This window comes from Rhinatrema bivittatum, chromosome 12 (assembly GCF_901001135.1).
Source record: "Rhinatrema bivittatum chromosome 12, aRhiBiv1.1, whole genome shotgun sequence".
Taxonomy (NCBI): Eukaryota; Metazoa; Chordata; class Amphibia; order Gymnophiona; family Rhinatrematidae; genus Rhinatrema; species Rhinatrema bivittatum.
Genome location: NC_042626.1, coordinates 79,001,405 through 79,018,178, shown reverse-complemented (window position 1 = coordinate 79,018,178; position 16,774 = coordinate 79,001,405). Strand labels below are relative to the sequence as shown.

Here is a 16,774-nt window from a genome sequence, read left to right as displayed (position 1 = left end):
AATTTGTTTTCATTTTTTTATTTTTGTTTAGTGAGTATTTTTTTTTTTTTATTTATTTATGCATTTTAAAGTTACAAATTATTGCAATTATCACATTCAAATATTGAATTCCCATAGCTTCTTCTCAACAATTATTTCCATTACATCATAAATGAAAATCTTCATTATTAAGAATAACTCACCATTGTTGAATGGAAAAACTATCCCTTTCTAACAAATATCCAAAAGAATAACATTACATCTGAGAAATATAAGACATATTCTATTTAGGGGTTAATATAGAAAATTTTTCACATATTAGAAAAGCTTAAATATACAGCTAGTTTACTTTTTAAACCTGAACATTAGGGTCTATCGGGGATGAAGTTAGTGGTTCACGTGCTTCAACAAATTGGCGTAATAAATCTACCTGAGCAAAACTAAACATTTCAGTTCCTCTTTTTATAATACATCGACATGGATATTTTAGCAAAAAGGAAAAACCTAAGGATATAATCCTTTGTCTAAATTCCAAAAATTCACGCCTCCTTGCACGTGTAACTGGAGCTAAGTCCGGAAAAATCTTTACATTTAATCCACAATAAGTAGTTGGAAATTTCTGAAAATAAACCTTCATCAGTTTACTTATATCTGACAATGTAATAAAAGAAACAATCAATGTATCACTACTTAATACTTGTAGGGCGGAACTTTCCAAAAAACTAGTGAGATTTGTTGGGATTGTTACAGCTGGAGCAGAATTTCTTTTTCCCTGTACGTACCAGGATCAGTCCAGGACACCTGGGTTGTGACTCCGCACCAGTAGATGGAGACAGACTAAAACTTGTGGGCGGAGCCATATATGCCCCTGTGCCAGTCACAGCCCCTCAGTCTTACTCTGTCTCCAGTAGATGGTGCAGGTCCGGTCACAGCTCCTCCCGGCCCTGGTTCTGGTACTCCGTCAGGGTTGGTTATTTCTTTTGGTTTTAGGCCAGTTTAGGCTACGGTGTTGTTAATTGGGTTTTTTTTTGCCAAATTGTCACTGACGTCCGTCCACCCTGCCTCCCAGGGGGGTTGAGAGGTCCTGAGGGGACTACCCCCCCCTGGTTGAGGCCGCTGCTAGGGTCGAGGACCCGGCTTTCCCAGTAGCAGCGTCAGGGGTGACACCGGGGAGCCCGGTTCACTCACCCCTGCTGGATTAGGGCTCCAGGACCACGGACAGCGACAGGCGTTTTTGTAAAAAAAAAAAAAAAAAAAAAAGTGTGTTTTTATTTTTTGTGCCGGCTCTCTGTTTCTTCGCGTCGCCGCTCTCGGAGGGGGGGCGCCGCTGACAGGGGGGAGGTTTTTCGCGCGAATTTTATTATTTTTGGCTGCCATTCTCCCTCTTCGCGCCGTTTTTCGCCGACATGCCTCGCGGCTCGATTTGCCGGGCCTGCGGCTCGGCGCGCGAGGGCCTGTGTGTGTGCTGCCTGCATCCCGGGAGATGAAGGGTCTTCCGGGGCGTCTCGGGAGGCTCGTTTGCGACCCGCGCGACTGCCGCCGAGCGGGGGGGGGCGCGGTGGAGAGGCCCCAGGAGCTTTTTCCTTCTCAGTCCTAGAGCGGCGGCCATTTTGGCCACGGGCCGCGAAATGGCGCGGGAAACGGCAGGGCCTTCGGCCTTGCCTCCCGCGCTGTCCCCTGAACGAATCGCGGTGGGGGGGTCCCTCGGGGGACCCGGGGAGCCCTGCTGAGGTTTTTTCCGATTCCGGCTCTTTTTCTGAGGACTTTGCGCTTTTGTTGCGCAAAGTCCTGAAATAAAAAAAAAAAACAAAAAAAACGCAAGTGCGGCAGGAGGGAATCCTGCAAGGCTCCACCGCTGAAGAAATCCAAGAGGCCATCGGGGGTGGCGGAAGTGCCCCCGAGCGCTTCCAAGGGGAAAAAGGCCTCCAAGTGGCGTCCCACAGGAGGCGGACTCAGATTCCTCCATGGGGACGCACACTGATTCCCCTGAAGAGCCCCTACAGGGGGCCGACGAAGTAGCAGCGGATGGATCCGCTCCGTCCGGTGCAGGAAAAGGATCACAGGCAGTGGAGAGAGACGATCCCAAGGTGGTCCGGCTCTTCCGCAGGGAGGAACTGCCGCCCTTAATTCCGGCCATTCTCCAGGAGCTGGGAATAGAGGCCCCTCCGGTAGTTGTTCGGCAGGAGGCGAACATGGATCCGGTCCTGTTAGGCCTCACGGGTCCGGCAGTGGCTTTTCCGTTTCATTTTTCTTCCACAGACATCCTGTTCCGGGAATGGGACACCCCAAAATTGGGTCTGAAGGTCAGCAAAGCCATGGACAAGCTTTACCCGCTCCCGGAGGACGCGCTGGACCTTCTCAAACTTCCCAAGATGGATTCGGCGGTTTCTGCGGTAACAAAGAGATCCACTATCCCAGTCACGGGAGCGACAGCCCTCAAGGATCTTCAGGACAGGAAGCTGGAAGTGCAGCTTAGGAAGATTTTCGAGGTTTCCGCGCTGGGAGTTCGAGCCGCCATCTGCACGAATTTCGCTATGCGAGCTAGCTTGTGCTGGGCTCAGGTTCTACAGGCCAATGCGGATCTTTCTGCAGACGAGGCAGCGCAGGCGGATAGTTTGGAGGCAGCAATAGCATATGGTGCAGATGCGCTCCACGATCTGTTGCGCACGTCGGCGAGATCCATGACGGCTGCATTTTCAGCACGCCGACTCCTGTGGCTACGCAACTGGGCGGCTCACGGCTCTTCCAAGGCTCACCTCGGGGCGCTGCCATTCAAAGGTAAGTTGCTGTTTGGCAAGGAGTTAGATGACTTAATGATTTCCCTGGGGGAAAACAGGGCTTTCAGGCTGCCCGAGGATCGGTCCAGGTCGCGGTCTTCTTTTTCGGCTAGGTCCCGCTTTCGGGGTCCCCGGAAGTTGCCCCTCAAGGGTCGTCCGGGCAGGCGTACAGGTCTTCTTCCTCCTGTAACCTGCAGTGGCAGCAGCAGTCCTTTCGGGGGAAGCGCTTCGGAAGACAAGGGGGACCCCTGGCGATCACAGGGGCCAAGTCTTCGCAATGAAAGGTGGTCGGCCCATCTCCCGCTACAGCCCCAGCACTCCATTTCCAACGTCGGGGCGCGGTTGATGTCCTTTTTTCGAGAGATGGGCCGGTGTAACGTCGGACCAGTGGGTTCTCAGCGTGATAAAACACGGCTACGCGTTAGATTTTGCTCACACTCCAGCGGACAAGTTCCTTGTCTCGCCCTGCAAGGCCCCCGAGAAGACGGCGGCGGTGCTAGACACCATCCGACGCTTGGAAGCATTGGGAGCCATTTCCCCCGTCCCGGTCAGCCAACACGGCAAGGGCCGTTACTCCATTTACTTCATCGTCCCAAAGAAAGACGGCACGTCCAGACCAATCCTGGATCTCAAGGGGGTAAACTGATACCTTCGCGTTCCTCACTTCAAAATGGAGACGATTCGGTCGGTCATCGCCGCAGTACGACCAGGCGAGTTCCTGGCTTCCCTGGATCTCACGGAGGCGTATCTTCACATAGGCATTCAGCCGTCGTTCCAACGCTTCCTCAGGTTCTGCATTCTAGGACGGCATTACCAGTTTCGGGCGCTCCCGTTTGGGCTCGCGATGGCTCCCCGTACATTCACGAAGGTGATGGTTGTGGTGGCAGCGCAGTTGCGCCGAGAAGGTCTCCTGGTCCATCCTTATCTGGACGATTGGCTGATTTGGGCAAAGTCCGAGGATCAGTGTCGGTTAGCGGTGGCCAGGGTCCTCCATCTCCTGCAGTCCCTGGGATGGGTGGTCAACTTCAGCAAAAGTCATCTGGCACCCACGCAGACCTTGGAATATCTAGGAGCAGTGTTCGACACGACACAGGGCAAGGTGTTCCTGTCGCACGACCGGGTGTGCAAACTACAATCTCAAGTACGGCGCTTGTTGTCTCTCCGCCGACCGCGAGTCTGCGACTACCTTACGGTCCTAGGGTCTATGGCTTCCACGCTGGCGCTGGTTCCTTGGGCGTTCGCTCATCTGCGACCATTACAGTCTTCCTTACTGTCCCGCTGGAAGCCGGTCTCCGAGGACTTCCACCTACCGCTTCCTCTAGCGGGACACGCGAGGTCCAGCCTACTCTGGTGGCTGGATCCCAGTCATCTGTCTTCTGGAGTCTCCCTTCTGGTGCCCGATTGGACAGTGGTAACCACGGATGCCAGCCTCTCCGGTTGGGGAGTGGTCTGCCTAGGGAGCTCGGTCCAGGGCCAATGGTCAGTGTCGCGAGCCCAGTGGTCTATCAATCGCCTAGAGACCAGAGCGGTCCGTCTGGCCCTACAAGCCTTCCTGCCATGGCTGCGGGGAAAGGCAGTCCGAGTGTTGTCGGACAATGCGACCACCGTGACATACATCAACCGCCAGGGCGGGACGAGGAGCCCCCAGGTGGCGGAGGAGGCTCAGTGCTTGATGGCCTTGTCGGAGCTGCATCTCAGCAACATAGCAGCATCTCACATTGCGGGAGGCGACAACGTTCAGGCGGATCTTCTCGGCCGTCATCGCTTAGATCCCGGAGAGTGGGAGCTGGGGGACGAAGCGTTCCTTCTCATTTGCAAAACGTGGGGTGTGCCCCACATGGATCTGATGGCCACGTGGCACAATGCGAAGGCTCCGCGATTTTTACAGTCGACGTCGAGAACGGGGGGCAGAAGGCGTCGATGCGTTGGTGCTTCCCTGGCTGACGGATGTGTTGCTCTACGTGTTTCCCCCGTGGCCGATGTTCGGCAAGATTCTGCGGCGCATAGAGTTGCACCCGGCCAAGGTGATCTTGGTGGCACCGGAGTGGCCGCGCCGGCCGTGGTTCGCAGACCTCGGCCATCTGGCAGTAGCGGCACCCCTTCGGCTCCAAGGAATGGCGGGCCTACTCCATCAGGGCCCCGTCTGTTTGGAGGATGCGGATCACTTCTGTCTCACGGCATGGCTTTTGAGAGGAGGCGCCTGAAGAGTAAAGGTTACTCAGATGTGGTGGTGGCTACGTTACTGCGTTCCAGGAAACAGTCGACTTCTTTAGCTTATGTCCGTGTCTGGGTGGTCTTTGAGGAATGGTGCGTGCAGCGTGGAGTGGACCCCACTTCGGCTTCAGTTTCCGACTTTCTGGCGTTCCTCCAGGCAGGTCTGGCCAAAGGTCTGGCGTGCAGTTCTCTATGGGTTCAAGTGGCGGCGCTTGGTACGTCCCTGGTGCTTCCCCGGATATTTCTCGTTTCTTTCGGGGGGCTAAGCACCTTCGCCCTCCATTGCGTCTCCCTTGTCCGGCTTGGAACCTCAATTGGGTTCTCTCAGCTCTAGGCGCGGCGCCGTTTGAGCCCTTGAAACGCGTAACCCTTAAGGATCTCACCTTAAAAACGGCGTTCTTGGTGGCAATTGCCTCGGCACGGCGCGTTTCCGAGTTACAGGCTCTGTCCTGCAGGGAACCTTTCTTGCGTATTTCGGATTCCGGAGTCTCTTTGCGGACGGTTCCTTCCTTTCTTCCGAAAGTTGTTTCGACTTTTCATGTAAATCAATCGGTGGAACTGCCCTCGTTTGCGGGCAGGGAGTCCTCCGTCCCAGAAGCAAGGGACTTACGGAAGCTTGACGTGCGGAGATCCCTCCTCCGATATCTGGAGGTCACTCGACTCGATCTCAAGCGGCGTCTTGGGCGGAAGCTTCGCAGGTGTCGCCTCAAGAGATTTGCAGGGCGGCTACCTGGAAGTCGTTGCATACCTTTATCAGGCATTACCGGTTGGATGTCCAGGCTACCGATTCCAGGGGTTTTGGAGAGAGGGTACTCCGAGCGGGACTCTCTGTTTCCCACCCTCAGTAGGTTTGCTCTGGTACATCCCAGGTGTCCTGGACTGATCCTGGTACGTACAGGGAAAGGAAAATTAGTTTCTTACCTGATAATTTTCGTTCCTGTAGTACCAAGGATCAGTCCAGGATCCCGCCCGCAGTGCTGCGCTGAAGTAATGGAGAGTCCGCTCATTGTTCTGAATTACTCTGTTCTGCTTGTTCGCTCTCTCGGTTGGAGAGTCCATTTCCAGAAGGGGTGTTTTTCTTTCCCCGTTTCTATTAGCGGTTTATGGCTAGTTTAGTTCTCTGGTTGTGTTCTACTTTGACATTCCGTATGACTGAGGGGCTGTGACTGGCACAGGGGCATATATGGCTCCGCCCACAAGTTTTAGTCTGTCTCCATCTACTGGTGCGGAGTCACAACCCAGGTGTCCTGGACTGATCCTTGGTACTACAGGAACGAAAATTATCAGGTAAGAAACTAATTTTCCTTTACGAAGAAACATGTATTTATAGAAAGCTCATTTTTATTACTATTCGAAAAACCAAGATTTTCTGCAAGAAACCTTTTCAATGAAACAAAAGGTATCTCACCAGCAATTTTTGGAAAGTTAACCATCCTTACGTTTAGATGTCTGATATTATTTTCGATTGTTTCTAAACGTCTAGAACACAATATTTGATCTTTTACAATCATAGTGTTTAAACTTTTTAAAGATTTTATATTTTCTTCAGCCTCTCCCATTCTAACTACAACTTCAGATGTTTGCTGTTGTATCCCCATTAACTGTTGCTGTGAATTTGAGGCAACTAAATCTAACTTTCCTTCTAATCTGTTAACAACAGCACTTAAACCATTCACTAAATCCCACAACGACCCCAAAGTTACCGTCTCTGGCCTCGTATTTCTAGGCCGCACATCTCCTGAATTACCAGGGTGAGGGGATTGCTGTTGTTGTTCTGCCGAGGCAGGTACTCCCTCCTCATCCTCTGAATCCAGTTCGGAGGTTGCTCCTCCTTTAGCCAACAAACTTTCAACCTCTTCGGTAGAAGTTGCTGCTGCAGCTCCGTTGGCGCCATGTTGGGCAGGAGGCGGTCGCAAATCAGGGCTTAAGGAGGCCTCTTCCTGGGGGGTCACCCGTTCCCCTTCCTGGGTGCCACCAATGGATTCCTCGGTCTTTTCTTTTGCTAGTTGGGTCATAAAACTGTCAATCTCTAATTGGAGAAGGGAAGGTAAGGGTTCAAGAGGAAACACCCTCACCTTACCCTTTCTTTTAGGAGGCATTTCAAGAAACTTATGAGATTGACAGTTAATTTAAGCGTCTTTGATGTCTATTTCTCAGTAACTAGAGACAGGATTTCAGGGCTTTCCCCCTCAGTTCGCCCTAAGTCCTGACTAAGCCGGACAAAGCCGTGCGCACCCCTTGGGTGCGCACGGCTTTGGTGACGCGCCGGCGGCGGTGATACGCCGCAGGAGTGACGTTCTTATGCCACAGTGCTCCTCCCACTCACATCCGGGCTCGGGGAGGGATGATGGTCCGGCCCTGAATCGGGGCCCAGCAATCCGGTCTCACAGCGTCTCCGCTCAGTGCGGCGTTCTTATGCCACAGTGCTCCTCCCACTCACATCCGGGCTCGGGGAGGGATGATGGTCCGGCCCTGAATCGGGGCCCAGCAATCCGGTCTCACAGCGTCTCCGCTCAGTGCGGCGTTCTTATGCCACAGTGCTCCTCCCACTCACATCCGGGCTCGGGGAGGGATGATGGTCCGGCCCTGAATCGGGGCCCAGCAATCCGGTCTCACAGCGTCTCCGCTCAGTGCGGCATTCTTATGCCACAGTGCTCCTCCCACTCACATCCGGGCTCGGGGAGGGATGATGGTCCGGCCCTGAATCGGGGCCCAGCAATCCGGTCTCACAGCGTCTCCGCTCAGTGCGGCGTTCTTATGCCACAGTGCTCCTCCCACTCACATCCGGGCTCGGGGAGGGATGATGGTCCGGCCCTGAATCGGGGCCCAGCAATCCGGTCTCACAGCGTCTCCGCTCAGTGCGGCGTTCTTATGCCACAGTGCTCCTCCCACTCACATCCGGGCTCGGGGAGGGATGATGGTCCGGCCCTGAATTGGGGCCCAGCAATCCGGTCTCACCTAGTGAGTATTATTTTGTTAGTATGTGTTAATTTTGAGTTAGTGCACACAGGGAGTGCATGCATATTCATGTGAGCAAAGTTGCTACAGTATTTTATATAACCTGCACACAAACAATAAGTGCAGGTGATAAATATGCGCAAACATGCTTGCATATGTAAAAACCACGAGCCGCACAAGTTTGGACTTATCCGGATATGTCTGAAAAGCACTACTTGTCCTTCTAAGCAGCGCTTTTCAGACTTATCCGGTTGCATAAAATAGCTGGATAAGTATAAAAGGCGCTACTTAGCTGGATAAATCAAAACGCTACTTTTCATGCTAACTCAGATAGCTGGATAAGCTTAAAAAGCACTAAATATCTGGCTAAATCGCATAGCTGGATAAATAGCACTTTCCTAGCGTGTAGCCAGATGGACTCAGGACCAATGAGTTTATACTCCCCTGCCAGCAAATGGAGACAGATTCAGGTTTCAAAGCTGATGTCACCCTAGATACACACTTGCAGTGACCTCAGTCCTTCAGTATTTCTCTGTCTCCAGCAGATGCGGATATGCTTTCCCTATGGGGATCGCTATACCTGTTGGAAGAAGAAATGCTACTTTTAAATTGGAGAATTTAAAAGTAGCATTTCTGTGGTAATACCTAAAGGTCCTTCCCCAGTTAAGAATTTCTGAGATGATTTCTGAGATCCCTCAGAGGTGTGCCTTGGTCCGGTAGCCAGTTCCCAGTGAGGACTTTGCTGCTGAAGCAGCTAAAAGCCAGCAGGTGCAGTAAGCTGAGCGAGGCCGTGATGGCCAAACCCCTCTCCCTCTGCAGCTGGGGACTGCCTCTGTACTCAGCCGGTAAGTGCTGAGCCCTGGTAAGTAAAAAAAAAAAAAAAAAAAAAAAAAAAAAAGAGAGGATTTCCTCCCGATTCAGAGACGTTGGAGGGGTTTCGGACTTCCTCCGGTCTCCTTGCTCGGCGTGCCGTACCGACATCGTTCCCGATACCATTGGGGTAAGGGGAAGTTGGCTTCTGAGCAGGTTGAGCGGCCTCCCGGTGGGCTTGGCCCCGCTTTAGGCTTGGTCGGCACACCGCATGGTAGCTGGGGTGTGCCGACCAAGCCTCAGGAGGTGAATGACTTAGGGGCCATTTTGCGCGCATTTTTGTGCCTGTATTGCCCACCATAGAGCTTCGGAATGTGCAGTGCGTCAGCTCTGTGCACATGCTGTGTGCATAATGCCACACACAGGCTGTATGCATAATGTTGCGCGCGTACATAAGTGCAGAATACAAGTGAAATCTGTGCGCATACAATTTTAAGTACGAGCCATCTGAAGATGCAATTACCATCACCAATGGCTCCGGCATCAAAGAAATATAAGCGCCTTTCTCTCTGCGCAGCTTGTCATATTAGGGCTGCACAGTCTCACCAGGATTCTTGTTTATATCAGCACTGTGAGGAAGCCCAGGGAGAGTTGGCCTCTCCAGACTTTGCTAAGCCCAGCTCCTCCCATTCAGAGGATGGGTGAATCACAGCCTTAACTGGAAGTACCCCGGATCTGAGTAATCCCGGGACTAGGTCATCCATGGGAGAGGGAAATTTAGCGGCACTTACCCCAGTACCTCCTGGACTAGGCATGGACCCGGCCACCTTCTCTTGTAAGTTCTCTACATCCCTAGCGTATGTGCGGGTCTGGAGAGTATTTGAGGCCTGGTTTGCTCTCCAGACGTCCACTCGGATGTCAAAATCCCACTAATTCTGGAATTTTTGCAGACGGCTCGAATAAAGCTTTGACCATTAACTCCTTGAAGGTCTAGGTACTAGCTCTCTCCTGTTTCAGGGGTGAAGTGAATGGAACCTGCTTGTCGGCTCATCTGGACATGGCCTGTTTTCTGAAAGGGGTGAAGCACCTCTGGTCACCCCTATGGTGGCCAGTTCCCTTGTGGAATCTTAATCTAGTATTGGAGTTTTTGGCAGGGCCCTCCTTTCAGCCACTGCACAGTCTTTCATTGTGTTTATTAATCCTGGTAACGGTGTTCCTGGTGGCTGTATGCTCGGCATGTTGCATCTCTGAACTACAGGCATTGTCGTGTCAGGAACCATTTCTCCGGATAACTCCAGGAGCATTACAGCTTCATACTGATCCATCCTTCTTGCCCAAGGTAGTCTCGGAGTTTCATTAGAATCAATCCATTTTGTTGCCATCTCTAGATAAGCACAAGGACACAGAAGAATACTGCCTCCTCCACCATTTGAATGTCAGTAGGCTTATGGAGCGGTATCTGGAAGTTTAAGAACCAGTCCAAAAGACGGACTGCCTGTTGGACCTTCACAGTGGAAGGAAGCAGGGCCAACCAGCTTTGTAGGCTACCATAGCTCGCTGGATTAAGGAGGTGGTCACAGGAGCCTATATGGAGGCAGGAATGCTATTTCTCCTTCAGGTTAAAGCTCATTCCACTAGGACTCAGGCAGTCTCATGGGCAGAAGCTAGACTGATGTCTCCTGTTGACATCTGCCGAACGGCGATGTGGTCCTCCTTGCACACCTTCTCCAGGTTCTATCGCCTGGACATTCAGGCCTAAGAGGATGCAGCCTTTAAAAGGGTGGTGTTAACCGGACTGTGGGAAGCCTTGATTGGGAGTAGCTTTTGTACATCCCATTGATTCTGAGTCCATCTGGCTACACGCTAGGAATTGGAGAAATGACTTAACTTGATAATTTATTTTCCTTAGTATAGACAGATGGACTCAGCATCTTGCCCACGGCTGCCCAAGAACGGTGCCAAGGTTTCACCTGTGGAGTGGATATCGATTCCAAGAGATCATGGGTAAGCCGTCATCCAGTCCCTGGATCAGGGCATCTATAATCTTACTGGGGTTCAGTGTTTATGTTTGGTTGAGTACAGTTATGATTATCTGTTTTTAATCAAGTTTTTTCAATAGTATGTCCACAGTAGCTTTTGAAGAGAATACTGAAGGGCTGAGGTCAATGCAGGGGTGTATCTAGGGCAGGGATGATGAACTCCAGTCCTCGAGGGCCGCAAACAGGCCAGATTTTCAGGATATCTACAATGAATATGCATGAGAAAGATCTGCATGCACTGCCTCCACTGGATGCAAATCTTTCTCATGCGTGCTTATTGTGGATATCCTGAAAACCTGGCCTGTTTGAGGCACTCGAGGACTGGAGTTCACCATCCCTGATCTAGAGTGACGGCAGCTTTGAAACCTGACTTTGTCTCCATCTGCTGGCAGGGGAGCATAATACCATTGGTCCTGAGTTCTTTTGGTCATTTATTCCCCCAACTTACTTCCAGCACAGCAATTCCTCCTACCAGCAGCAGTAGCTCTAGCACAGCACTCCCTTATCAGGTAAGTAATTTCTCCATTTTAGACTTATCCAGCTCTCTGACTTAGCTGGATAAGTAACATTTTAAGACTTATCTGTCTAGTGCTTTTCTTTAGACTTATCCGACTATCTTACATAGCTGGATAAATCCGAAAAGCGGTACTTAAATGGATAAGTAGTGCTTTTCAGACTTATCCAGGTAAAGAGTGTCTGCTGCTGGTTAGCAGAATAAGTCAGAATTTAATGTGCGCAAATGATATATCTGCAGGCTATTTTTTATGTGTGCAGCTTTGAAAATTCACATTTATATTAGTTGTAATAGTAAACACAAATTCAGAAAGGGCCAGATTTTAGTACATATGCGTGGGCGTAGATTTGTACGTGCAACCCTGGCCACGCCCCCGCCCCGCCCTACCTCGCCCCTTTTTTCAAGCCCCGAGACATACGCGCCTCCTTTTGCCTGTTTCTACCGCACCACCTAATTTAAATACTGAATCGCGCACACCGGCGAGTGGCCGGTGCGCGCGCCGGGAGAGCGGGCATTCGTCCGCTCTCTCTCCCACGGACTTTACTGAATCGGCCTGTTAGATTGTAAGCCCTCTGGGGATAGGGAAATACCTATAGTACCTGAATGTAAACCAATTAGAAGTGCTGAAAAAAAAAGTGCAAAAAGCGGAATATAAATCTAAATAAATAAAAAAATAAATGTATGCATGCCACAAAGGAGTCATACTTGCATACCTTCTATATTTACATTTTTTCAATATGAATAGAATAATGGTGCAGTGAGGAGCTCAGCTCAGGATGGGCATGAGAAGGGACTGGAAATATGGGTGCTATATTGGTAGAGTGATATTGGTGAGTCTGATCTGGGGGAAGTTAGTTTAATATTCTCATGTCTGTCTTCTCCACAGTCAGACTGGTTTTTCAGTGAAGAGGAGAAAGGGGAAAAAGTGAGTCACGTGCTTTCTATCATGTATAAAAATGTTGGGGTCTTTCATGCTGTGCAGGGATTGTGGTACTGGTTGTCTGGTCTTTGTTCTGTAATTGCAGACTCCTGTGGATGAGAAGGACACTCAATCTGTGCCAAATATTGAGCATTTGCTTCCCAACATTGGAAGGACTGTGGCCACTGCAGAAGCCTCAGGTAATGGCTAGAAACTTGTGACTGGAAGGAGTGGCCATGCTCGCTTCCTCATGAGCGCCTTCTCATTGTGGAACAGTATTCACTGTTCCAGGTTTTAGGAGCTTTTGGTAAGGGTGAGGGGAGATTCTCATGACAGGAGATAGATGTGTAATGTGTTGGAGGAGGAACACACAGCAATTGCTATCAAAGATAAAATATGTAACAGATCTGAGCAGGGATCCTAGGGTGATAGCTAATGGATCATATCACCATGGAAAGAAAGAAGCTAAATATTACAGGTGCTTAAACCTTTTTATGATTCTGATTCAGACATAAGTTCTTGCCTTGACTCTCCTTCTCTTCTCTTCTACTGTCTTCTTCTTTTCCTCTTATTCCTTCAGCAGACCTTGTGGAGATCTAGAGCTGGTATGGAGTATGCTGCATTGCGAGTGGCTTATATATTAACATCCTGGGATGTAGTAAGAGAGCTGCAGGAGTGCTGGGACTTCCCTCCTCACATCTCTTATCACCAACTGCTAATGCCATCTCACAGTGCTCTCTCCTTGTCTCATGTCTTGATGTTACCATTGTGATTGTCTTGTTTGATCACTGTGCCATATTAGACTCACTTCTGCAATTGCTGATTACTCACCACAGCTTCTTACCATCTTTTATTCTGCTTTCTGATGTTTGGAATTAATGTAACTAGAAAGGGCAAGATGTTACTAGCTGCCTGTCTCCACTGCCACATGTCGAACTGTCCTTTCTCTAGGATAAGGCCCAGGATAGGCTCTCGGTGGCTCTCAGTGCTGATGTCTAGCCATGTTTAGATTGTAGGGGATTGGGAGGTTAGAGGTCAACTCATCAGGGTTTAAATTACATGCTTTGTTAGGATTTGGCAGAGTGACAGCTTTTGCCTCTAGTGTTAGAAATGAATAGTCCACATAAGTCATCTGCTAGAAGAGGAATGAACAGCCAAGATCCTAAGATCATTGATTAAATAATGTAGTCCTATAGCTTATGCACAGATTGCAGCTAGATCCCTAATGAAGTCTTTTTCTCCTGAGATGTTATAGAGTATAGGCATTATCCCATCATTTACGGCTAATTTATAGGACCCTTATATTTGGTTTTTTTAAATCCCTTTGCAGCTTAATTTTCAAAGTCATTTATGCACATTAAACTAGGTTAATAAAATAGTCTGGGGATCAGTGCAGGTTAAAGTATATACATACTTTTTATGCAGACTACTGACAGGCATTTTGGGGGTTAGCGTCGGAAGTATGTGCATAAGTTTCTTCATTGACAAGCAGGATAAGCTCAGCCACACAAGTGGGAACTTAAGCTAAGGGCTGCATATGATTACCTTGTTTTTGCATCTCCATAGTAGATCATTGTACCCCATCTGCCCTGCTGGAGGATGGTGGATACAACTGAAGAACTGCCTGACGAAAGCTGTTGTATTGATGTGAAGCAGTTACAAACAGTCGTTTTGCATATATTTTCTATGGAAGCAGAGCACAGATTAGCTAAAGAAGTTGCTGTAACTCTGACTTGATGGACTTTTACTTTGAAGATATATTCCTGCTTGATTGTAACAGTGATGCAGTCAACTTCTCTTTGAAGTTGAAAAAAAACATTTGATTGGTTTAAGACTGCATCATTTGTAAATAGAAAAGTAAAGCTCTTCTGAAGTCTAATGTATGAAGAGCCTGCTCACTGTTATGGATGTGTGGTCTTGGAAAGAATGGTGGCAAGACAATTTAAATGAAATTGAGAAACCACCTTTGGGAGACATTTAGTAGGAGTCTTCAAAACTATTCTGTTGAGGCAAATTGGAATATAAGGAGAGAATGAGACATGCTTGTAATTCACTTATTCTTCAAACAGAAGTAACTTAAGAGTTCACCTTAGTGCCACAGCTGCATACCATGAGAATTTGGAAGATATTCCTATTTCTCATTCCCTGTATGTACCCGGATCAGTCCAGATTGTGGGTTGTGCCTCCCTTCCAGCAGATGGAGACAGAGAAAAACTTGAAGGGCACCCCCCCTCTTAACTCGGTGTGCTGCCTGTGGCTCTTCAGTATTTCTCTGTCTCCAGCAGATGAAGGTGGCAGAACCTGCGGACCTCTTATAGCTTTAAAAATAAAAAAAACGGGGGAATTCTCAAATTCAGGGATTCCTTCTGTTTTCAATAGTTTGGATCAAGCAAGTTAAAAAAAAACCAGTAAAAAAACCCCAAAAAACGAAGAAGAGGAAGTTGTAGGGTGAGCTAGGGGTTGGAGGCCCAGTAGCTCGTGGTCCCCGGGAGATGTGGCCTGGCTGGAGTGAGTACCGGTGATCCGGTCCCTCCCCCTTTTACTTCAGAGATGGTTTATGCCTCTGCACAGGTCTGTTGATTAAAAAAAAAAGGAGCGGATGTCTTACATTTTTATCTTACAACTGGCTTTCCTGCTCTCCCTCCCAGGTGACCGAGGCAATTTTTTTCTTAGAGGCTAGTTTCGTTTCTCCCAGGACAAGCAGGATGGTAGTCCTCACATATGGGTGACGTCATCAGGCGGAGTACTATTACGGAACACTTTTGTCAAAGTTTCTAGAAACTGGCACACTGAGCATGCCCAGCATGCCATAATCCCTGTGTCCACAGGGGTCTCCCTTCAGTCTCTTTTTTTCCGCGCTGCAGTTTGCCTCGCGTTTAATTTCCCTACACGGGTCTCCCTTCGCATACATTTCATCGACGCTCAGTGAGTACTATGCCCTGTTCTCCAGTCGGTTCCTGTCACCTCATTATTGGTTCCTTCGGGTTATCAACCGAATTGCGGCCCTCTTTCTCCCTATGTCTATCACCCTCGGTCCGCCCCACGATACCCGCGAGTGTCCTCGCTGCAATCTCCCACCGGGTCCATTAGGGATAGAGGGATTGGGATGTCCATGGTTCCCGTTGCAGTCCCCATCGATGCCCCCGTCGATGTCTCCATCAAGGCCATCGGTGCTTCTGTCGATGCCTTCGATACTATCGAAGCCGCCACCGACACCTCCATTGATTCCCTCGACTAAAGGAAATGCTCCATACTTCGGGTTCTCAAACAGAGCCCTGTGCAATCCTTGGGCGAGAAACAATGCCAGGAGCAGTAGAGGCACGGTGGCTGTCCATCACCAATGCCATCTGGGACAGCGAGGGCATCCTCCTTGGTGCTGGAGAATGACCGGGCCGAGCACCGAGGGAAACATCGTTACTGCCACAGTAACCATCCATTGCCGACGCCATTCTGGACATTGGTGGCAGCTTCCTCGGTGCTGGAGAATGACCGGGCTGAGCACCAAGGGAAACATCATCACTGCTACGGAAACCGTCCATTACCGACACCATTCTGAACATCAGTGGCAGTTTCCTCGATGCTGGAGAATGACCGGGTCGAGCACTGAGGGAAACATCGTCGCCAGCACCAACATGGTTCCGCGTTCGGTGCTGGCACTGATACCGCACCGGCATCAATGTCCATTGAGCCAGTTGCGAAGCAGGCCCGGGTACAAGAGTCTCCATGCTCCTCTGCACCCGAGGCACCGAGGCGTTCCCCACCAACACTGGTGCCGGGTACTGAGCCACCACAGATTCATGTGGAAGTGCCAGTAATGCCTAGCCTGTCTCCCCCTGTATCTGCGCTACCTATACCAGCTTCCAGGGAGGAGCTGGACGTCCTCGTCTGTCAGGCTGTCCTCGATGCCTTCTGGAATCTACTAACTCCGGAGCCATCGATATTCGCACCGTTGTGGCACCGCCTCGTTGTGGCACTTACCAACAACAGCCAAAGTCATCGACGCTGATCCTCCTTCTGAGCCTCCACGGACCCCTATACCTATCCCGGGATCCTCGAATGGCGATGGGCACTCTAATCCTGCTTTGGCACTGATTCCATCAAGACCTAAGTAAAGGACGTGTCTGAAACCATCCCTTTCAACCTGGTCACTAAAAAAGACCAGAAGTTTTAGGGAGGATCTAGGTGGTAACTTCTTCCAAGAACAATATTGGTGTCACATATTGCTATTTACCAGCTATATTTGACACAACACCAAGGGAATCTCTCTGCCATCCACATGAAATTCGAGCAACATGTGATTGCTTCGAAACGTCCTCTCGTTGCCAGCAACAGGACTCAGTGCTAGATGGTGAACCTGGCTTATGGCCCCTGATTTATGGCCTGAAGTCCAAGATAAACTAGCTGATCTGCCATTCACCACAGATAATCTCTTTGTGCACAAGGTCCAGCAGACAGTGGCTCAATTGCATGACCTCTGCGAGACATTTCTTGCACAGCAAAGAGGGATGCTAGAAGGACCTTTTACCGCTCCCGCTCCCGTGTGAGACCAACTGATATCCAGATC

At 49.9% G+C, this 16,774-nt stretch overlaps 1 protein-coding gene across 1 annotated transcript in view; it reads left to right on the top strand.

Moving 5' to 3' along the window:
• Positions 1–16,774, top strand: part of ARHGAP23 (Rho GTPase activating protein 23) — a 389,525-nt gene that overhangs the window by 318,783 nt on the left and 53,968 nt on the right. The window contains 2 exon segments of the mRNA XM_029573609.1: positions 12,178–12,216; positions 12,317–12,410. Of these exon segments, the coding sequence (XP_029429469.1) occupies positions 12,178–12,216; positions 12,317–12,410 (133 nt within the window).